This window comes from Hakea prostrata, chromosome 7, assembly GCF_041222555.1.
Source record: "Hakea prostrata isolate BN-2017 chromosome 7, UWA_Hpros_2, whole genome shotgun sequence".
NCBI lineage: Eukaryota > Viridiplantae > Streptophyta > Magnoliopsida > Proteales > Proteaceae > Hakea > Hakea prostrata.
In genome coordinates this window covers 40,227,338-40,249,975 of record NC_142606.1, presented here as the reverse complement: position 1 = coordinate 40,249,975, position 22,638 = coordinate 40,227,338, and the positions used below count along the sequence as shown (strand labels likewise).

The 22,638-nt window shown below is 39.3% G+C and overlaps 3 protein-coding genes across 6 annotated transcripts in view; 2 read left to right on the top strand and 1 right to left on the bottom strand.

Annotated features, from left to right (window-relative positions):
- The first annotated feature begins 645 nt into the window (after positions 1–645).
- LOC149011146 (small COPII coat GTPase SAR1A) lies at positions 646–4,501 on the top strand. 3 transcript variants are annotated; one of them, XM_089162824.1, is made up of 4 exons: positions 646–728; positions 855–1,118; positions 1,227–1,358; positions 4,043–4,501. In XM_089162824.1, the coding sequence occupies exons 2-4, from the start codon at positions 990–992 to the stop codon at positions 4,361–4,363; spliced, it is 582 nt and encodes a 193-aa protein (XP_089018950.1). In that variant the 5' UTR covers positions 646–728; positions 855–989; the 3' UTR covers positions 4,364–4,501. The 3 variants fall into 3 exon arrangements, with proteins under 3 accessions (XP_089018950.1, XP_089018952.1, XP_089018951.1); XM_089162826.1 differs by having other exon boundaries at positions 702–753; XM_089162825.1 differs by having other exon boundaries at positions 706–728; positions 805–1,118.
- Positions 4,502–7,217: 2,716 nt separating this feature from the next.
- Positions 7,218–8,257, top strand: LOC149011145 (multidrug resistance protein ABC transporter family protein). The gene has a single exon (XM_089164061.1). The coding sequence runs from the start codon at positions 7,431–7,433 to the stop codon at positions 8,028–8,030; it is 600 nt and encodes a 199-aa protein (XP_089020187.1). The 5' UTR covers positions 7,218–7,430; the 3' UTR covers positions 8,031–8,257.
- Positions 8,258–8,265: 8 nt separating this feature from the next.
- LOC149011144 (calmodulin-binding transcription activator 5-like) overlaps positions 8,266–22,638 on the bottom strand; it is a 48,054-nt gene continuing 33,681 nt past the window's right edge. For both annotated transcript variants that reach the window (XM_089164059.1, XM_089164060.1), the window contains exons 10-13: positions 16,409–17,094; positions 9,951–10,497; positions 8,939–9,250; positions 8,266–8,844 (exon numbers count right to left, since the gene is read on the bottom strand). In XM_089164059.1, the coding sequence (XP_089020185.1) occupies positions 8,815–8,844; positions 8,939–9,250; positions 9,951–10,497; positions 16,409–17,094 (1,575 nt within the window). In that variant the 3' untranslated portion in view covers positions 8,266–8,814. The remainder of the gene's footprint in view (positions 8,845–8,938; positions 9,251–9,950; positions 10,498–16,408; positions 17,095–22,638) is intronic.

The window sequence follows — 22,638 nt, the reverse complement described above, 5'->3', positions numbered from 1 at the left end:
ACTTACATCTGGAACTGTAGGTTCACATTTACAAAATTGCATGTTCATATAGAGAATGAATAAAGGAGAAGCCATGGCAACTCGTCTCAATAATAAAGAAGAGATCCTGAACAAAGAAGAAGCCATGAGCAAAGTTTGAGAAAATCTGGAGCAACTGAAGCCATGAGCGGCAGTGTAAGACGGAAATAACGAGGGATCGATAGGGTTTTTACCTTTTATATTGTGACTATTATACCCGTAATTTTAACTTTCGTATTTTAAAATGATTTGCGCATAAATGACTAGAATAAAATTCAATCCAGAATTATAGACCAGAAGTCTATTATGGATTATTGAGATTTTTTTATTTTTCTATAAAAATAGAATTCATAATGAAGACCAAACATATTAAAAAATATCAAAAATTGAGAATGAGAATTGATAAAAAAGACCTAAGTTGTGTATAAAGACGAAGCCACAGATAGCATGCACATCCCATCGAAAAGAATAATAGAAAATCCAAAACCATGTTTTCCATCTATAATCAAAATTATATTTTTTATAAACATATATTGGTGAAAATTATTATTAAACGAAAAGAATAGAATCTGATAGTCAAAATGACGACATCAGCAGTCCACGTGGCACTAAGGAACACGCGGCGTGTGAACGCAATGTTCTCATGTAATATATGCCCGAGCCCGCCGTATGAAGTGTCCAGAGGCAGACGGAGAAAAAGGACGTACGAGGTATTACAGCCCCGCCTGTTCCGCCGTTAGTTCAGAGTTCTTTCCTTCTCACTTAATCGTTCTCTATTGTTTCTAGGGTTACTTCTCTATCGTATTCTACTAGAATTTCTGTTCTTTTTTCGGCAGATTGAGCCGAGATAAACTTCGAAGCTCTTCAATTTGTCGATCCGGTAGTTCTTCCTACAGGATTTTGGTAGCATCTGCGGTGGAGTTTGAGTGATTTGCTCGATTCTTGGGTGGTCTTGACGCTTGTCAGGAGTTATGTTTCTTGTCGATTGGTTCTATGGTGTCCTTGCATCTCTCGGTCTTTGGCAGAAGGAGGCCAAGATCTTGTTTCTAGGGCTTGATAATGCTGGAAAAACAACTCTTCTTCATATGTTGAAGGATGAGGTCTGTGCTATTCTTCCCTTTTTCTCCTATATATTTTTTTCTGATTTATTTTCAGAGATATGTATCTTTGTGCTTTGCTTATAAGTTTTTTTCTTGGATCATATTCAGAGACTGGTTCAGCATCAGCCGACGCAGTATCCAACTTCGGAGGAACTTAGTATTGGGAAAATTAAGTTCAAAGCCTTCGATTTAGGAGGACATCAGATCGCTCGGCGAGTCTGGAAAGATTACTATGCCAAGGTACATTTTTTTACTATAAAAGAAAAGGGAAAAAGACAAGAGTATCACTTTTAGTTACTTTTCATTTAAGCTTCTGCGTTATGCTTTGCTTGGGCATCTGATTGGAATATGGTCTACAGCAAAAAATGCTTCCAATTGTAAACATGAATATTCGACAGTATTATATTTTTACTACAGTTACTGGGGGTGAGGTACCTTATAGCAAAGATCCTGTTACCTAGGTAGTTATTCTACTGGCAAGCCACTGAGCAATCAGTAGTTCACTAGACACAGCCTTGATTTACTAACGAATTTCTGGAGAAAGCTTTTTGTTGGGTTATTGGGTGGGTATGTTGATTAAACAATCGTTGTCCGCCCTGCAAGGCATCATTAGAGATAATTTTTCTTTTCTTTTTTCCTTTTCTTATTAATATTCCACTTGAACCTTGTGACCACATAAATTTTATGAAATTCTGTGACCAGTGTCTGCCTTGATTGTCAAATTCTATTTTCAGTTCTTGCCCCTTTGATATTGTCCCATTCTGGCGTGATTCAAACTTTCGGCAGACATTCATTTTCATGACTCATGTGTTCCTTCTTTCTCATCTCTTGTGTACGAGATATGATTGGCTGAACTGGATTACTTTTGAGTTTTGGCGTTGGAATATTTTAATCTTTATTAGGTGGGAAACGGTGTCATGTCCAGCTAAGAAATTGAGAGATGTTGCGAGTATGACAAGTGTAATCACAATTCACAATTTAGGTATTTGTTGAAGATCCTATGTGTTGCATCTTTATGGGATTCTTAATTCCACAGAGCATTCAATTTGCTTCTTGCTTTATATGATAATTGAGAGATGTTGCAAGTATGACGAGTGTAATCACAATCCACATTTTAGATAGTTGTTGAAGATCCTATGTGTTGCCCCTTTATGGGATTCTTAATTCCATAGAGCATTCAATTTGCTTCTTGCTTTATATGATCTAGAATCACGTTATCATTCACTTGTTTCAAGTCACTGAGCTCGCCACATTTTCTTATGGCAATTTCCACATAATTATTTGTTTGCTGTAACTTATCTTGTGATTGCCTCTGATATAGGAAAAAGTAGAAAATAAAAAGAGGGGGGGGGGATCTTAGTCAACCTTTGCTCTTGAAACATACGCTCATATACACACGCATAGACACACAGAGAGAGTGGAAGGGGGACAAAAGATGAAATAAGCACCTAGCTGAGGCTTTAATTTCTGTGTATAATACTGCAAAAGTGATACATTGGCTGTTTGGACGGTGATCCTTTACTTAGTAGGGCTGCTCCTGTGCTTAAACAATGACATACAAGGAAAAGTATTAACTGAAAAGACAAACATATGCAAGAGTTTTTGTGATGGGTATAACATTTTTTATGCTTAATGGAGCTGGTTCCTGGTTAGTAGGAGATGGTGGTTTTGTCGAAGGAATTTAGAATGAGATGAGGACATTGAAGTGAATGGTGGCAAGAAGCCAAAAGTAGGAATGACAGAATCAGAGATAATTGCATTTGGCCATTTGAAGGCTGGATAAGTGAGCTGCACCAAGGAAGAATGGTGTGGTGCTAAGTGGAGCTGTAATAGGCATATGGAGAAGTAGAAAAATTGACATGCGTTGTATAAGTGGTAAAAAAGAATGATGTTTTGTATGCTTATTTTGTATCAGCAAGACTAGGAAATTTTATTCACAGAAGCAAAAAGAAGAAATTTCTTACTGAAATAAGTCTATGGTTGCAAGTGCATGAGAGCATATATGATATGCTGAGAACATATTCTGTTAATCTTTGGTTAGGCTTCTGGCAATTATCTCCCTCAAGATTGTGGTATATTTTTTAGTGAGTCAAGTGCGATGTAGGTTCAGTCTGGATGTCTCTCTTTAATCTAGTTGACGATTTTTCAATGCATAGCTTGCTAGCAAAAAAAGGTGTACCCAGTGCCGAAGCTCCCACACTGTGGGGTATGGGGAAGGGACTTTCTAGGTAGCCTTACCACTGCTTTGCAGAGAGGCTGATTTGAACCCGCGACCTCTAGCGCACAATGGAGAGACTCCATCATAGCTTGCTAGCAGAGAACTATAATTCCTTTGTGCTTGTTCAGATATGAACATTGATCTGTTTTTAGAGCCCTAATATTGATACGAGTGTCATGTACAACATATTGATACCATGATTTAGTTCTAAGTTTGTTGCTAGGTATCTTTACCTCTGTTGTATGAACATTAGGTAAGAAGTTTTCCCCATTTCTTTTCATTTCATTTTATACTCAGACTGGCAGAGTGGTATACACATTTACCAGTGGAATTTATTGATTTATTTTTTATTATTTTATTGATTTATATATTTTTTTAATCTCCTAGGTCATTTGCATGGGCTAGTCTTGGGATTTCATTTTTGTTCAACTTAGCTTATGTCTCTTCATGAAATTAAAATTAACGTATTTTATATAATATTGTGACGTGTGAGAGTGACTGAGGTAATATTTTAAAAAGGGAGTATATATTAGTATCCAAATATTGTCAACCTAAATGAGAATTTTGTTGGCGTAGAAGTTAGTGAATTGAAAATTAGCAAAGGGAACCTTCCTAAGCGGCCCAAAGATGAATATGGTTTACTTGGAACATTCGTGTCTGTTTGTTTTGCCCTTTTGCTGTCTCTCTACCCTTTTTTGTGGTGCAGGTAGATGCTGTGGTGTACCTGGTGGACGCATATGATAGGGAGAGGTTTGCAGAGTCAAAAAAAGAGCTAGATGCCCTCCTTTCAGATGAAGCCTTGGCAAATGTTCCGTTCCTCATTTTGGGAAACAAAATTGACTTACCTTATGCAGTCTCAGAGGAGGAGCTGCGGTACCACCTTGGCCTGACAAACTTCACTACGGGCAAGGGTAAGGTGAACCTTGCTGACTCTAATGTCCGTCCTCTTGAGGTCTTCATGTGCAGTATTGTCCGGAAGATGGGGTATGGGGAGGGCTTCAAGTGGCTTTCTCAATATATCAAGTAGGAAAGGCATGTCATGACTCTTGACTACCCAGATGGTATTTGTAGATCACTCTGCTGCAATTGGCCACTGGTCTTGGTATGTCATTCCGTTGGATTGGCTTTGAAGAGGTATTTAATGATTACTGCAGTGTAAAGTGAATTTAAGTTGTGAATTTTTAGTGCATTTTGGTAGGATAGGCATTTTCAAATACTGTTTCATTCGTTTTCTTCTGTTTCCTGGGTTAGTTAAGTATGAAGCTGTGTTTTTTTTTCAGTCCATCTATATTCCTATAGAACACTCAGAATCTGCGCGTTAATAATGTGATTGGGATTTAGTACAATGTTAATATTTTACTTGAAGATTTTGACAATCAGTTTGTTTGATCCCTTTCTACATCGTTTTTTTGGGTAAACTGATCCCTCTCTACATGTATGATCCGATTTTGCAGCCAATTTTTTGCGCCCCCCTCCTTCCTTTCTCTCCTCTTCTCCTGGATTTCTTTTCCCATGAATGATTTCTTTTTTTTGGGATGAAACCCATGAATGCTTTCATGATGTATATTTAATCGATGGTATGATTTATTGGTTCCTGTTATTTCTATCTGCATTTGTTTTTTTTTTTGGTCCCGTGGAGGGGTACTGGGAAGGGAGAGGTTTCTTAATCGTCATTTTCAAAGAAGTAACCGAATTGGCTGGTTCTTATCTATGAGGTGCGTGTATGTTGGTTCTTATCTAGATGAAGTCTCATCCAGTCTCTGGTCATTATTCTTGATGTCTTGTTGCCATTGCCGTTGCCGACTTCTGCATTGTTTTCATGACTGTCTGAAAAACCTTTGCTGCTGGAAGTCTTGAGACTTGTTCCTGATACATTTCAAGCTTCTTGTCTCTGATAAGGACTACTAGTGCCATTTACTTTCTCTCCCAGTACGTTTTCATCATTTCTTAGGGGATGGTAGGACTTCAAACTATTGGTCCCTGTTTACACTTGAGCTACCTGAACACGTATGCGGTAAGGCATAACGTGGAAGGTGGTCCATTTTCCTGTATAAAGCCTACTGAATTCCAACGTGAAACAAACCTATGACCATGTGCCTAGAGCCAAACCCTTAAATGCATTTCGAGTGCAAATTTGGGAAGATGAAATGGGGCGGATTTGAGCTTAACGGTCCAAGTTAACCTGAACAATTTCACCCTTCCCAAGCTCTAACCGTGTAATCATAACAGAGCTTCAGTTTGGGGGGGGGGGTGTCTTGTGAGTTTTGGGGACTGTCAGATGAAGATTTCAGTAGAGATTTTGATCTTGACTATCGTTTAAAGATCTCGAAATTTACGGGATGTTTAATACTTTAATGTGCAGGACCGGACTTGCAAGGTCCATGTAAATCTATTATTTTCGCTGGATTTTTATAATGCAAGTTTTGAGTTGGTTCATCCATCTCAAAAGAGTACTCCTCAAAGGCTAAGGAACTTGTAGAAGTTAGGGAAAAGAATTCATATTTCAATGAAGCTGCGGTGATACGTTCTTTTCCTGGCAAAAAAGAAAAAGTAAAACAAATAATGATGTAAATTCTTCAATGCCAATACCTAAACTGAAGTCGTATCAGCTCATGAAAAGTCATGAAAAGCCATTAAGGTTTCGCCTCATTTGAAATTCTTCAAACTCCAAACCCTAAATGTCCTTTTCGTAGTCCACGTTGTTTTTATTTATTTTTCCTACATTTTACTGTTGATCGTGTAGAAGATCTACAAGGCTGTAATAAAAAATCATCTTGATATGCCATTAAAGAGTTGTTTAATTAGTAAATGACTAACACCTCTTAATAAAGAACTCAAAATTTGATTCTTTCTGGTGGTGTATGTAATAGTCTCGACTGCTTAATATAAAATTATTAGTTTTATAAAAAAAATCATTTTGGTATTAACATGAAGAAACCGACGAATTCATAGTGCTTGGGTGTGAATAGAACTGGACAGACAGACAAAATGAAGGGCAGTGGCATTGGTGGAATTAGAGGAACTGTGAGGCAGGGAGATTCAAAGAGAGTGAGTGATACAAGAAACACCAGATTGTGGGGTCAGGTGGGACTTGGAGAGAGTCAAATTATTCTGAATCAATATGGAACCTTAGATTCAGAGCTACCACATCATCTTCTTAAATATACATTTGGAAGTACATTGAAAAATGTTGCACCTGCCAATGCAAGGTTAGTCAACTGGTAAGACACATACTTTTTAGTGAAGATGTGGTGGGTTCGACCCATGCAGACGACATATGTAACATCGATGGTCAGAAGAGCTCCCAGATCATGAATTTAAGGATAAAAAGATAGAGAATACTAAAACCAATCTCAATTTCCATTTATCCAACACGCCATAAATACCAAAAAAAACCTTGTAGAACTCCTATTTTTGAGTCTGAAGATCAATTATAGGACTCTTGAGCACCAAATTCCATCGTTTACTATTCATTTACAATTTTTTTAAAATTTATTTAGTTTATTTATTTATTATTTTCTTTTTGTGTGGTAGATCGACAGTTTTTTCTACATCTGAAAGGAAGCATGCGTACAAAAAAAAAAAGAGCATGCGTACAAAGAGGAGTGTATAGAAAGTGAAAAAGATTAGAAGTTGGAAACCTGTGTGGTTCAGCTGTTTCTTGACTACGTTAAATGTTGGTTAGGTAAGGTAATGGCGGGTGACCAATGAACTGGGTCCCCAGAATTAGAACTGTTGAGTTGGTGACTTGTTCTCTCTCTCTCTGCCCCTCTTGCTCTGTTCTCCTTTTGAGGAGCAGTTAATTGGTCTTTTGAGTTGACACATTCACTTGGATCACCGAATCCATTCATGGTCAGGTCAGTTCAAAACTCAACCCCAAAGAAAACCCATCACAAGACACGACCATGAAGTCATAAGATGATGGAGCAGTTTAACGAACACCTTCCTTCCATTTCATGACTAATCCCTTGGAAGTTAATAAAAACTCACTTCATCTCACCTACTGAGTTCAGTTATAACCGGAGCAATCCCCTCACCACCAGGGTATTCATCTCTAGTCCCTTCAATTTCATATTTTCCTCTCTCTCTCTCTAATGGGTAACTACATTCCTCGCCGGGCTTCATACAACAATGGTAAGGTCAAAGTCATGCTTTCTGATGGCAAAGTTCATGAGTTCAATCCACCTCTGGCTGTTGCAGAGCTCATGTTGGAGAACCCACAACAGTTTGTGGTTGATTTCCAGTCCCTCATAGCTGGAAGCTGGAGACCAGTTCCATTACCTGCGGATATGAAACTGGAGACCTATAAAATCTATCTAATGCTACCCATGAAAGGAGGGAAGGCAGCGACATTATCAGCAGAAGATGCTCACCGTATTCTTTCCAAGGCTAAGTTACTCTTAAGATCACAGTCTTTTCTCTCGTCGGCAAGGATTCTCCCCTTCTTCGCCCGGATTTGTCCATCAGGAATTGGAATGGAAGATGATGTGGTTGTGTCTCAGAGGCAGCTTTGTAGTAGTCGTCGTCAACTGGAGAAGCCAGAGAAGGTCTACAAGCTAGGGACTCTGCTGGAGGAATTTGAGGAGAGGCCAGAATTTTTGAGCAGGCAATTTTCTGGTAAGGGATGGAAACCCACTTTAGACACCATCAAGGAGAAAGCTACCGAGAAGAAGGTCCCCCATTGGCTGTTCTAGCAACAAGTCAAGTAAGGATTGCTCTGCAATTAAAATTAAAAATGCCCTGTTTGCTTTGTGGTTGTATAGTACGATTGGCGAGTTCTAAGTAATTACTTATGTAAAAGTTACTCCAACCTTCAGTTTGAAGAACTCAAAAACAAATGGAGCTTCATTGGCTATGGTGTGGATTCAAAATTTAGAAATGGGCTTCTTTCTTACCCCTCCCCTCTTCCTGTTTTCTAGCTGCGAATCTGAGACACTGGAACGAAGTTGAGCAACAAGAGAAGAAACCCGCTGCTTCGTTGAATCCTTCTCGTTGCTCTATCAAGGTTTAGGATTCTTAATGACGCTGGTATCAAATGATTTATTATAACCTTGTTTCTTTTGCACTGGTGGGGGAGCCTGTAGGAGTATTTATAAAATGATGAATTGGAAAGAAATCCAAACCCGTTCCCACCCACATGAGCATATAATACCGCGTTGACAGTTATTTCACAAGTTAAAACTGTGCATGTAGTCATCTTTGGAGTATCATATGCTCTTTTCAGTTCTAATTCAGATCATGTATTCAACTAAGTTCTTACAAGATGATCAGCCTCCAAACTGAAAAATTCTGGATGAAGGCAGGAAGAATTTACAATGACCCAGAAAGGAACCATGAACCTGCTGAATCGGGTCAGTCAAACTAATACACTGAGATATCCGTCAAAGCTTACTTTCTTAAATGTTTACATCCGCCTGCTTTAGCCAGTGTAATTTCCAGGTCTCCAATGAACTTCTCAAAGTCTATGCCACAAGAACTTTACCTATCATGATGTCCTTCGTATTCCAACTGTAAAAAGTAGAAATAATTGAGTTATCAAGGTCTACATAAACTGGATTTTCATCTCTGGATATTCAAGAATCATCACTATAGAAAAACCTACCGCTGCTTGCTTGTGGGCCAATTTCATCTTTCGATATTCCAGCTGTGCTTGCTTTGATCGGAACAAGGCTTGCACCCGTACGACTGATCTTTGCAAACGATCTTCTGCCTGCTTCCTACTGATCCGGAAGAAGTCCTCCTCCACATCACTCTCCTGGCTCTGATTTTCTACTGCAGCATCAGTGCCTTGGATCTCAAGCCCACGGAGACCTTTTCTCTTGTGACGCCAACGTAAAATTGCTTTCTCAAGAATTCCAACCGACCAAAGAATTTTGCGGAATTGCCTTCTTACCTGGTGACCTCGGAAGACGGCCTGAATTGGAAAATACAATTAAACCAGGCAGATACACTGTAAAGCATATACCATAACTGCATAATTTTAATCATGATCAACTTCGAGCCACCTTATGAAAAAGGGTAAACCCCATGCGGAGCCAAAAGCTTCCGTACAAGCAGAGTCCTGCGGGGCAGTTTTCCTACTCTAAAGCATATACCATAACTGCACAATTTTAATCATGATCAACTTTGAGCCACCTTATGAAAAGGGCGAACCCGTTGCGGAGCCAAAAGCTTCCACACAAGCAGTCCTGTGGGGCAATTTTCCCAGACAGCCTTACCAAGCAAACTTTGCTGAGAGGCTGTTTCAAGCCACCTTATAATTTACAAAATTTGAATAAGAAACACTAACATATGAATGATGATAGGAACAAGAAAAGTGAACCCTTCAAGCGGTTAGGAAGATATGGTGAGCCGATTTACATATGACTTGGGCAGGTATGACTGAATATATATGTGAAGTGTTTGCTAGGCCGACTTAATTATCTGGTCCAAACTGAAAGGGGTAGTAAGAACTAAGAACTGGTCACAACGGTAGCACTTGGACTGCTAGTTATATTAACATGTGCTACCATGAGTCAAACTAAGCTAGTCAGCGATGTGGTTATGGTACATCAGATTCTGTTATAAGTGAACACAGTTGCAGACAACTAAATGCATTATCTAAATAGGCATACTTGAATTTTAATAGCTTGCCGACGCATATTGAGGAACTCCCTCCGGATCTTCCAACTACGGAAACCATGCTGGATTCGTGCAGCAGCTGCCATCCTCTTTCGCACCTCATAGTGTCGGAAGGCATGCTGAATCTTCATAGCTGCAACTATACTTCGAGCCTCATCCTCTGGATTGGAAAGCTGAACTGCCTTTGTCCGTCGCTTTAAAGCATTTTCCCTGAAAGCAGATTGTATACAGGCTGCTGCATCAGCAGCTGTCCGATAAGCTGCCAAGCTTTCCTTCAGGCACACCTCATCCTCACTAAGGTTAATGGGGTTAATCAGGTTTGTGTGGCTAGTTTCCACAGAGCCACTCAAGTTTCCAGATATGCGCATAGCATTCACTTGTGCTATTAACCCCTTTTCTGCAAGATAAGCAGCTAAGCCATCATATCCATTACTGGATGCAAGATCAGCAGCAGTACGTCCACCAGGAAATTCTTGAGTTGGGTCGGACACTAAGTTTGGATTTGCCCCTGCGGATAGAAGAACTGCAACCATTTCCTCCCTACATATGGAGATTACCAAGCATAAAAGACAAGAAATGTAGTAAAGAGTAAACATGAAAGTTGCTCCTCAGATTGAAACAGGTTTAGTTGCACATATGAGCATACACACAGAAAAGAATAAAACATGGGTAGGCAAATTAAATTCCATAGACGGCTTATCCACATATGATGTCTCTCCTGGTTGAGGAATGGAACATTTACCTTTTTCTTTCTCATAAGCAAAAACATATTAAACATGTTTCTTACATATTCCATGAAATCTCTATTTAGAGGTTAGAAAAAATCAAGATAGGCATTCTATATCACCTATTATTACTAACCTAGCCTCTTGATTAACGTTTTAATTTGGTCTAAATCTTGGGAAATAAAAGTCCCTAAGTCCACTTTCCTTTATTGGCTCTTTGTATTACATGGTTTTGACTACCCCACCCTCATAAGGGAGCCCAATAGTTCTCTTTTGGGTAGTTTATCATATTTATGTGCAGCATGGAATATATTTCGACCAAAATGCCTACAAAATTGAAATCAAAACAAAACTTCACAGACTTCGTTTCGGTACAATGTTTCAATAGAAACATACCGAAAATTTGACCTAAACTGGTCGAAACAAGGTTTAGACTGATTATTCCTTATAAAATCCTCTATTTCAGTCAAAACCTGCAAAACATCGTAGGTTTCGACCCTTCTGCCCTGGTTTTGTAGCTTAGGTTTCGACATCTATTTGCGAATTTCTCTTGTGGTTGGTTATTTCGACCCCATTTTCACCCTATTTCCACAACTCCTTTGGCTTCAAACAGTTCTTTTGCTCCTCCTTTGCCTTCAAACACTCTAAAGCCACAACAGTTATTCATGGGCCCAAGCCCAAACTACAAAGGAAACTCGGAGGCCCAAAGTGATACTGGGTCTATCGGCAATAGGATATAAAGCATGAGCCATATCCAACAGTAACTTCCCATTTTTATTTTTATTTTTTTTGTTTATGCCTTGAATGAGCCATCACTTAATCTAGTTGTTCATTGTGTTTTGTTGACTTCTGTATGTAACCATTCTATAAACAATTCATGTATGCTAATGACTCTACCTGTATGCAATACAATTTCTACTTCTCGAAACCAGTCATTTGTTAGTATACTTGAATGATAACTTTTCAGTGGTTTTTGTAGCAAAATACAAGTTCCATTATGATTATTGTGCTTTAAAAAGGTAGGAGGCAAGAAATCAAATGAAATGGAGGTCATATAAAGCCCAAAATCTAGGATCAATGTTTCAAAAAAAAGTATCAGGATTTGATAGAAATTTTGGTCGAAACCGGCCTCGAAACCAAAACCTTGATCCTTGATGTGCAGTACAAGTTATGCTTTGAGGAAACAACACTTTCCTAAGCTTGACTAGAAAGAGGTACCTAACCACAAAATAACTTTCCATAGGTTCCTTCACACAAAATATGTCACATTCTTCAGATTCACATGTTAGAACCAAATCCGCATGCAACTACAACTATCCACTGAAAGAACCTAATTCCATGGTGACATGACAAAAGATGAGAAGGAAGTTCACCTGCTGGACCTCTGAAACACTCTCCTTGCTAGCTGCTGATGAATCTCCCCCAATCCTTCTCCACCTTCACTACCACCGCCTAACCCTCTCTCCTCCGCTTCCATCGTCATTACCAAGCCATGGCCCTCCCTCTTCTCAGCCAGAAATTCCTCCCTACTCTCCATAAACAACCTTATCTCCACCACCACCCCCTTCCCCTGCTGGATCCTCCTTTATTGATTATTGCCCCACCTCTGCTCTTGAATCTGGCATCCATTGTTGGCAACCTGCTCTAGCCGTCCGATTCCTTAGCCCTCGCTCTTCATTTTACGTTGTCAAAGCATCCTTCTCCAAACAATAGCAGGCTGGACAAGGAACTTCTACTCCTCTTCTGTAAAGAAAGAGCCATCAATGGCTCTCCTTGGCTCATTGGCAAAACCCCCCATTTTCCTTCGTCAATGGGAGCAATTTTCACTATTCCACGAGGTCAACCTCAGCACGATTCCCTTGTGGATTGATGTTAACCTACCAAGGCTCCCTTTAGAATATTGGAATGCCAAATGTCTCAATAGGATCAGCTTCGTCCTCAGCAAACCTCTACTCTTCTAAGGCCTAGTCTTTAGGTCCCCGTCTCTAGAGATAACCCCCTTGTAAATCCTTGCACTATGCAACCATGTTCCCCTCCCTTGCTACTGCAACTACGCCCTTGTAGTCAGATTCCCTCCCTTGCTATCGCCTCTAAGCCTTGCACCCCTCCTCTCTTGCTAATACCAACCTCCAAAATCATGATTCATGTCAGACCTATACCAACCCTCTGTTTAGCTCCATACCCATCATCCCCTTTTTTTCATTGCGCAACAACACTTCGCTTTGACAGGCACACAACTCATCCATTCACTCACCTAGCGTAACTGCCATCAACCCGTTTTCCGGCAACACCACTTGGGCCCCACCCCATCTCATCTCACCCCACCAACCCAACCTCCTCCTGGTGAACCATTTTCCTTATGAACCACCCATCCCTCCCTCATCCAACACCCGAACCCACGACCTTCCCTTTTGTCCCCAACCTTCTATCCTCTCCCTCTCCCTACCCCTTGGCTAGGATCCTCCATCAATACCAACACATTTCCATTAGTTCCATCCTGTGTGAGACTCCCCACTCTTGGATACTAGTTCCCTTCTTAGTGTCCCATAGCAAGGTTGGTAGAGACATGATTCTCGTGCCCAACATTGCAGCAAACCCCCGATCCGGTCATGTCTGAGGCTATGATTTCGGACATTAGTGATGTAAACCTAGAATTGATCCGGAGTCCACGGAAGGTGAAGTAGAAGATTATTAGAGGAGAATTGGGGTGGGAATAATTCAACTTACTAATGTTGAAGATATTCTTGAATAGCAACTTAAACGATAAAAGAAACTCTTGAGAAAGAATAGAGAAGAAGAGAAGAGAAAGAACTAAAGAAAGGGGTAACAATCCCATAGCATTACCAAACAGCACCAAAGCTCTTATAGAAGTCATATTCTTCAATCAAATCATCCATAGTTGATGGGGGAATGCATTCTTATATAGACCTTTTAAAATTGCTAATTTGACTAAAGGACTCCTAATCACTTGAAAAGACTCGAAAAGGTAAATAAATCAAAATAGAGTTCTTTCCAACTATTAAGCATCGTAATCTAACTCAAGCACCAACTTAAACATTGAAATTAACTACTAATCCCGTGTACAAACATTATCACACTTTATGTGTGAAATCCAGCCCAAACCTAGCTAGGACACCCTATCTGTTTTGGGTGAAGAAAGACTTGTTTAATGTTAGACCTTGATGTTGGACCTTGATTTCAGTGTTACTATCTTTGAAAGTCTTAGGAAGTCATGTCAGACCTTTCCCTTAGGATAGATCCAATGTCTCGAAGTGAAGGAAGAAGTCTCTGTGGGCCCTCTTTGTAGAAGACATGGTGTTTGACCCGAAACCCATGGATATTGATGATGGTGCTCCATACTTGGATGCATTGTCAGTGTTTGTTAAGAAACTGCACCTTGAAGAAGGGGAGTTTAGTTGAAGTACCTAATGCACTTCTGAACTTGATTTGAAGGTAATTTTCCAACCTAGACTTGTTGATTGAGTTGTAGGAGAAAGCCCAAGTGAATTCGAGTTGATCTGGCCCTCCAATTCCCTACCCCAAGTTGTTGTCATTGCTTGGTCGACTGACCCAGTCAACCAAAGGATTTTTAAACCCAAGAAAATCTGATTTTTAGGTCTTTTTTAGCTCTATTTAAGTGGTTTTTGTGGCTTAAACCCTATTCTATTGTTGAGACTCTCTTGGAACGTGGAGAGGCTTCTCTTAGGCAATTCCTTGGTGTTGGTGAAGATTTTCTTCAAGAATCATTGTCTCTCATTCCCAAGATCATCCCCAAGGTATGTATTCTCTCACTCACTCTCTAATCTACTCTCACCTCTTCTCTTCCTTGCTGTTGAGACCATGAAGATGGTGCTAGAACCTTGCAACCACCACTTCATGTGCTTTCTCCTTTTCATTTGCTTAAACCCCTCTCAATCCATCTATGCTATGCCCCCATTTTGATTCTTATCTATACATTTACATGATTCTCTTCATAGCAACTTGATTTCTTACCTAAACTGATTTCTATAGTATGCTAAGTCTGATTTTAGGTTAGTAATTGATCCTAATCTATTGTCCATCATTTCATTGCTTGAATCCCTATATTCTCTTTGCATTTGCATTTGCATTTTATTTCATTGAAAACTATGATTCTAGCATTTAGAGATTAGGGTTTCAAAATGGGGATTCCTAATTAGACCATTGTTTGATGTTAACTCTTTGCTAAACAGTGTTCATTTACTGTTTCTAACAATCCCTCCAAATTTCGGAGTGATCCGAGCTCCGAAAGATAGGTTTCGGATAAAAAATCACTATTTCAGCCCGACACTGTTCACTTGGTCGACTGGGTCAGTCGACCAAGTCACTCAACCAAAGGAATACAGCATTGTGTAATTGTCCGATTTGATCCGTTCGACCTCCGATTTTCTTGATTTCTCTTCTAATATTGCATCTATGATTTTCAGTTTATTGTATTTTTTATTTTTTCTTTTCACTGTATATCCTTTTTTTTTACTTAGGAATATTCTCTTTTATGTTTAGTCCCACATTGAAAATGTGAAGCATTTTCCCTCAATGTTCATCCTATAAAAAGCCCAGCCTCACTCTCCTCTAGACACATTGAAAATTATTCAAGCTTTTCTTTTTTGGTAGAATTCCCTGAGTTGGCTCTTTAAGAGAGTCGGCTACCTTTAGTATACTTTTATTGTTCAAGTAAGTCTATCTTTTCCAGTTTTCCTCTCAATTTTTTAGTTCAGTTTTTTTTCTTTTCAAGTAGATCGACATTTTCTTTATGCATTGTATTTTTTTCTTTCTATTGAATAAAATAGAGTTATTATTTTTATTGTCATTATCGTCTTTATCTCTGTCTCTCTCTCTCTCTTACGAAACTTCCTTCTCTAGATATTCCAATCCTAGTGATAAGGGTTGGAATAGTTAGATTAGGCTAGCATAGCAAAATTTTATTCATTCAAGAGCAATTCACATCTCGCATCAATTGAAGGAATGAGATCGTATTCTCACTCCCTGTGATTGACCTGTTTGTTGCATGATCTGTGCACTTTATTTTACAAACAAATATAATTTTTTCTAAGAACAAGATAAATCAAATGTGAGACTAAGTGTGACATGACAATGTCCAATTCCAACCATAGTAATAAAGTAACTGTATGATTTGATGGTTTTGAACTTCTACTATTTCTAGTTCTATGTTTGATTTTTAAGACTTAAGTGTAACTTAATGCTGATTTTTGATGACTTGATGTGGCTTAATGTTGATCTTGTATTATTTAAGGCATATATTGCAACATAAAAAAGAATTTTACAAAAGAGGGGAAGTGAAAAATAACACTTGGGCTCCTTGGTTGCCAAACCAATGTCTAGTCAGGCACCTTGTCACCTAGCACTTAGGTACCGCTTCCACCAACATGATCACTTGACAACTATGCTCTATGTGTGGGTGTGGGTGTGCGTGTCTTTTCTTCTTCTTTGGGAGGTAGGGAGCGGGTGTCTTTATTTTTGATGATATATTATATATACAAAGATAATATCACACAAGAGGGGAAATACAAAATAATACCTGAATGTGTTTGTCTATGTGTGTGTGTGTGTGTGTGCATGCATGCATGCATGTTTGAAGAAATAATTAAATAAATCATGGACAAAATGCTTTGAACTGAGAGTGGAAGACAATGTAATAGGTAGTTAAAGATAATATTTGCAATGTCAAGAAGTAGAAAAGAAGATACCTCCCATAGTATGCAGCCCAATGAAGTGCTGTCCATCCAGATGCATCCCGAAAATCTAATGAGAGGCCTGAAAAAGCATATGGTCTAACAGCCCAGGTATAATTTAGGATAGCACACAAATGGATGACTCCTTGACCTTGATGGTCTCGAGCAGGGGTGTTACACCCTTCAACTACTCTTTCTAAAAGCCATTCAAGAAACTTGTTCCTCAAAGATATCTCAAGCAAACTATTTTTGGCTAGTGATAATGAGATCCCACTGCCAACGGACTTGACTAAATATTCCCAGCCTTTATCGATGTTAGAGATCCTATGGGCGAACCTTTTTGCCTCCCTCAGGGAATTTACTGATACCTTACTAGACAGAAGATTTAGAATATTAGTTGTAGAGAAGAGCAAATGAGCTAGTCTTAACTGAAGTTGAAACTCTTCCAACTCATCTTTGGGTTGAGGCAGCTGGCCATTCATGGGGGAGCGATACTCAAAACTCAACACTTGGCTAATGGGAGTATGACCATCAAGACTCAAATAGAGATTGACCGGCCCAGGGTTATGCGGTAATGCCACACAATGGAACACCCCAAACTGAACCATTTCTGCAGGAACACATAGATCACCAAAGACACAGAATAATCTGGTCTGTGCAAGATGTGAAAACTCTTTGTTAAGACATCCAGTCACATTGACCTGCAAAAGCATTAATTAAAAGTCATCAGACTGCTGAATGCTGTGCCAATCTAAATATGTGACATTTGATGAAAGTTTCCCACTATAGAAAAGTAAGTTTCCTCTTCACCCCAAAAAAAATACGTTTCCTCAATTATGTAAGGAGATTCACACTCAGAATTGGGAAAAAATAATAAGAAAAAATAAATAAACATCATCACTATTACATTTAGGATTGTCTACAAGAATACTGTAGCATCTCTGTTATCCATTCTATCAACAACCATATCTTATGTTAAATGCAAAATTTTAAAATAACGGAAGGGATTCAAGGACACCTATCTAATTTAAACACCACTAAACGGTACCCTTTTTTTTCTTTTCTTTTTTATCTGGCATATCCATGATCAACAGCTCAATGCAGAAGGAACTGAACTGTCTACCATGCAATGATTTTTCCCCCTCCTCAAACACCTAGGATCTGCTAGACCACCATGAAAACTATGATCTTTGTGTCATAAACTGTCAGGAGATGATCTAAGTATCTCACGTCAACAACTCAATGCCAGATGGAACTGAACTCAACTGCAAAACTAAGCTTAGTCTCTCCAAGACTCTTGTAAATGGATTTAGATTCCAAATAGGGAACCCTAGGACAACATATGCCAAACTATCAGGCACATCATCCTACACTTGGGCCATCTCTAGTATCGCTAAAGGCCAACCAACTTGTCTCATATACTGTTGTCAACTTGTGATTGCAGCTAACCATGGACACATAACTGTCAAAGCATCACCTAGGCGCGCTGCTACCTTGGTAAATTCTACCCTTGGTCGCCTTGACAACCGTGCAGATCTTCATAGCTAGTGTTCTCACAGTCTTAAGTTCAAACTAGTTTTCAATTCATGTAGACATTTTGCCTCAAATAATTTCAGGAAGTTCAGAGAAAACTGCAATTGTTTTAAAAACAAAGGAACCATGTTATGAAGGAGACATATAGGTAAAACATTTGGAAAATCCAAGATATTTCTCTGTGAACTTTACGTACTGCTAAAACAAGAATGATTACTGACTAATATCTCAAGAACAATAAACAGGACAGAGGAACTCGCTAAAAGTGGCTGTTCTTTTATGTTATTCACATCTTTTTTTATTTATCTGATAAAGGATCAAATTTATTAATAAGAAAAGAATTACATCTTAAAGGATAAAAACTCCCAAAAAACTACAAATTAAGTTCCACTAACCAAATCGAGTGTTGCTTGTCCACCTTCACCAACTCCTCATGAGCTGCAGCCAAACGACCATCAACAAGATCACATTGCACCTTCCCTGATATTGTACTTTCCTCGAAATCAACCTGCTGTTGGACATGCCTTCAACCGACCTTGTCGGCTGGAAGCACCACGACCTCCTCCCTTCAATGCATAATTCACCCCAGCTCTCTTTGAACGAGCAGCAGCCCCTGAAAGTGCAGGAGCAACCTCACAAGACCTGACCATGTCCTTTTGTTTGGGTTGATTGTTTGACAAATCCTCCACCAACTCATGATCAGCACTAGCCACTAGGGATGGCCCACCTTCCACAAATACCCCGTCCACCGAATTATCATTTTGAAATTTAAATCCTTCATATTGAGAGCCCACTTCATTTCCGACTCACACACGTCCCTCATCCACCAAATTATCATTTTGAACTTCAAAATTTTCATCTTGAGAGTCCACTACATTTTGAACTCTCACAAATCCCCCATCCACCAAATTCTCTTTTCAAATTTCAAATCCTTCTTGAGAATCCACTACATTTCCAATCCTCTCACATCCCTCATTGACAAATTTGATTTTCAAAGGCTTCAAATTGAGAGCCAACTACATTTCCAACTCTCGCAGGGTCCCCAAACGACTTAGAGTGGGCCCCAAGCACCTTATCCTCATCCACTGAATTTTTAAATTCAAAATTTAAAAAGTTCAAACTCACCTCTTGATCAAACTCTCCATCATGGGCCAGGTTCTCTTCCAATGGCTTCTGAGCTCACAAAGACTGAGAAATTATAGGAGTTTCCACCAATTGAAACACTATTGTAGCAAGAGTCCCCTTAGAATCAACTCCCCGTTGTTTCTTGAACCTTGCTCACCATCCACACCACCGTCTTTCACCAAACTTATAAATTCAAAATTTTAAAAATTTGAACTCACCTCTTAATCAGACTCTCCATTGTGGACCAAAGTCTCATCTGACAGCTTCTGAGCTGGAAAAGACTAAGAAATTATAAAAATTTTAACCGATTAAGACTTTATTGTAGCAAGAGTCCCCTCCAAACCAAACTCCCTCTTGTTGCTCAAACCTTGCTCACCATTCACACCACAATCTTCCACCACCACCCTTGGCGGCCCCGCCACCTTCTCCCTTGCTGCCTGAGTAATGCCAACCTCCTTTTAGCCCTACTTGTGTCATCATATGCCCAAAGTGTTTACAATACACACCATTTTGATCCCCCTCATACACAACCTTCTGGAGAAAGCTGAAGCACATTGCTCCACTTGGACCTCCTCCACCCTCTCTCCACATCCAATTTGACAAGGACATGGTCCTCTGATCCAAAGCTAGGGTCTGCCCATTGCTTTTGCAATGGACAACAACACCTTCTCATGCCAATACTTTAATGGTAATTCTGGAAAACAAACCCAAACCAGCTTCGTAGATAGCTAAGACACATTCACATTAAAATCTAGCCGCCACCATTGAAACCAAGTATATTGCAACCCACCTTTATAGGGCAACGCATCCGACCAAAAGTCATATCACCTTCATTTCAAATTGAAAAATAACAAAGCCCTTACTGATCGAATGAAGAATGACATGAATAGAAATCTTTCATCCTTGTCGAACCTCCTTCCTCACCTCATCCATCGTGATTTGTTGAAAACCAAACCTACCAATTAAATCAAATTTGAACAAATTATGTTGCTCCTTATAAGCAGACTGAAGAATTACAATTTGTTGAAGTATATGCAAGGTTGGACTATTTTACAGTTCACGTTACTGTTCATGTGAACAGTAAAAGCTGTGTTACTATTCACATGAACAGTAAAAGCTGCGTTACTGTTCACGTGAACAGTAAAAACTGTGTTACTGCGTGAACAGTATTACGCTAGTGATGCTACTCTACTTCCTATTTCTAACATAGGAGTCTTGCTACATAAGTTTTGGGTGTTTTTAGAAAGTATAGTTTCTATTTGGTGGTAGTTTCCCTGCATGAATCAGCTCAAGGAGACAATGCAAAGAGATCATAGCCCCTCCACTCACCACACTAGCATAGGAGTTCTTCACCACAACCTCCTCACTTGGCCAAATATCCTCTTGCACAGCCACCAAAACATCCTTCGTCCGATTGAAACCCTCCTCTTGCAAAATCCTTCCTCCAACAATTCGGGCATTCTCTCTCCTCCATCCATCCAGAAGACAGAGATCCCAGACTGCTGCAGACAATTGATTACATTAGATCATAGTTCATTTAAAACTAACACTTGAAATATTCTAAAATGAGATAGGTTGATCGCCTTTTAAGTTATTCTCATCAACAATAGATATCTCAATTCTCAAGCCAGTGTGTCAAAAAGCACATTTACCATCTTCTTCCTCAAAACACCATTCTGTTTCTAGTCTGAGGGAGGAGACTGGAAGTCCAGAACAGGATTGTAAGGTCAAAGGAAGATTTCAGAAACTGACAGAACTTCAGACTAGCCCACATTTGGAGATTTTCACCGACACAAAATCTAGGATTCAAATAGAGATGAAACTTGGGCTAACTGACAACCTAGATGTGACCTTCAGATCCCAAATGAGGGCAAGCATCAGAGAAAGTCTTAAGGTAGTTATTAGAATCTATAGGAGTCCTGGACAGCAAAAAGATGGTTCCTGAAAGGATATTTAAAAAATCTAAAACTAGAGTTCGATGATAGATTTCGATGGGGGAACAGTATGCACAGATGATGGGTTTAACATGGTAGTAAACAGGGTTGGTTTGGGAGAGTTATCAGAAGTTGAAGATCAGAACAGGGTATTGACAGGGTTATGAAAGATACAGCAAACTGATATTCAATGGGGACGGTTGAAGATCCTTTGAGGGAGTTATCAGTAGTTGAACATCAGAACAAGGTATTGAAAGGACAATGAAAGAGATAGCAAACAGACCATCAATGGGAGCGGCTGAATATTAAAAAAAACCCTTGTGTGGCTTAGGGAACCCACACAAGGACCAAAGAGAATCCACATTCCAAAAAAAAATTGATCCCTAAACTAGTTCCATGGATGCCTTCCAATATTTTCTTGTTCCAACAATGTGATGGAGCACGAACGCAAGAAAGGAACTTTCTTTTCAGTCTCCTATTATTTATATTATTTGACATTAATATTCAACTGAATTTAGGGACAATGGTACAAAAGAAAGGGATTTTCTTTTTCCTAACAATGTAAATAGAAGAAAAAAATTTCATAGTGTAATTTTTGTTCTACTTCAACCTTAGTGTAATTTTTGCTCAACTTTAACCTGTGGAAAAGATGTACTATTTCAAGCCTAAGGGATCACCCTTTCTAGGATTTCCAAGAAAACACTATCCAAATTCAAATAGATTTATTGAACCTTCCCATTGGTGTGCATCCAGCATGAATTGAAAATATGTATTTACCAATTATGAGTTGAACTCTTTAACCATAAATTAATAAATTTATATTATCATTCTCGACAGCCCAGAACTCTGATACATGGATAAGAATTTGTAATACTGGATGTTCTGAAAGTCATGTATTTACCACCTAAAAACCATGTGATGCGGGTCCTAAGACCTACATTCCCAACAGGAAGCCAAGCGAAGCCACTAGGCTGGCTGCACAGCAGTACTTATCAATTATTAGTATTTGAATACTTAATTTTGTAGCATAGTAATTTTGGTTAGGCAGTGGCAAACTTGTAAACCTGCCCAACTGTTAATTAGGGGCATACTTGTTCATTCAGTCCCTTTTTTTTTTTTTTTTTTGCTTCTTGTAAACCACAATTTAGAGGCTGCATCAGTCTCATTAGGAATCCAAGTAAGTCCTTTATGGTCCTAATTCCAACAGGACTTCCATGTTAAAGCTATTTATATTTCATACCCCCCCCCCCGGGGGAAGGGGTCAGTGGGAAGAAGACAGACAGCTTATTTGATTGAATTCTCAGATTTTGCTACCTCTCTATTGTGAGCTTAACTGATCAAGGTACTGATTAGTGTTTAGACTCAGAAACATCCATGGGATTTCCTAGGGTTCTTGGTGAGTAACATCCCTGATCCTACTATAGTTGAGTGTTCATCCTGTTGGCCACTTCATCTCCTTCATCTTCAAGATAAGGCCCCTCCATTAAGATAAGCTCGAGGCCATCACCCCATCCCCCTACTCTAACCACCAGGTCTACCACTAATATTTGCTTTGAAGCCCTAACCCCTTAACTGAACCCTTGTTCCACCCAAATCAAGAAACCCCATCACTACTTAACCTTCCATTAGAATCAGCCCAAATTCATACACCAC

Coding starts and splice junctions, on each gene's coding strand:
- LOC149011146 (XM_089162824.1), top strand. CDS start 990: ATGTTTCTTGTCGATTGGTTCTATGGTGTCCTTGCATCTCTCGGTCTT. Junction 1,119..1,226: donor TTCATATGTTGAAGGATGAG/GTCTGTGCTATT, acceptor GATCATATTCAG/AGACTGGTTCAGCATCAGCC. Junction 1,359..4,042: donor GGAAAGATTACTATGCCAAG/GTACATTTTTTT, acceptor TTTGTGGTGCAG/GTAGATGCTGTGGTGTACCT.
- LOC149011145 (XM_089164061.1), top strand. CDS start 7,431: ATGGGTAACTACATTCCTCGCCGGGCTTCATACAACAATGGTAAGGTC.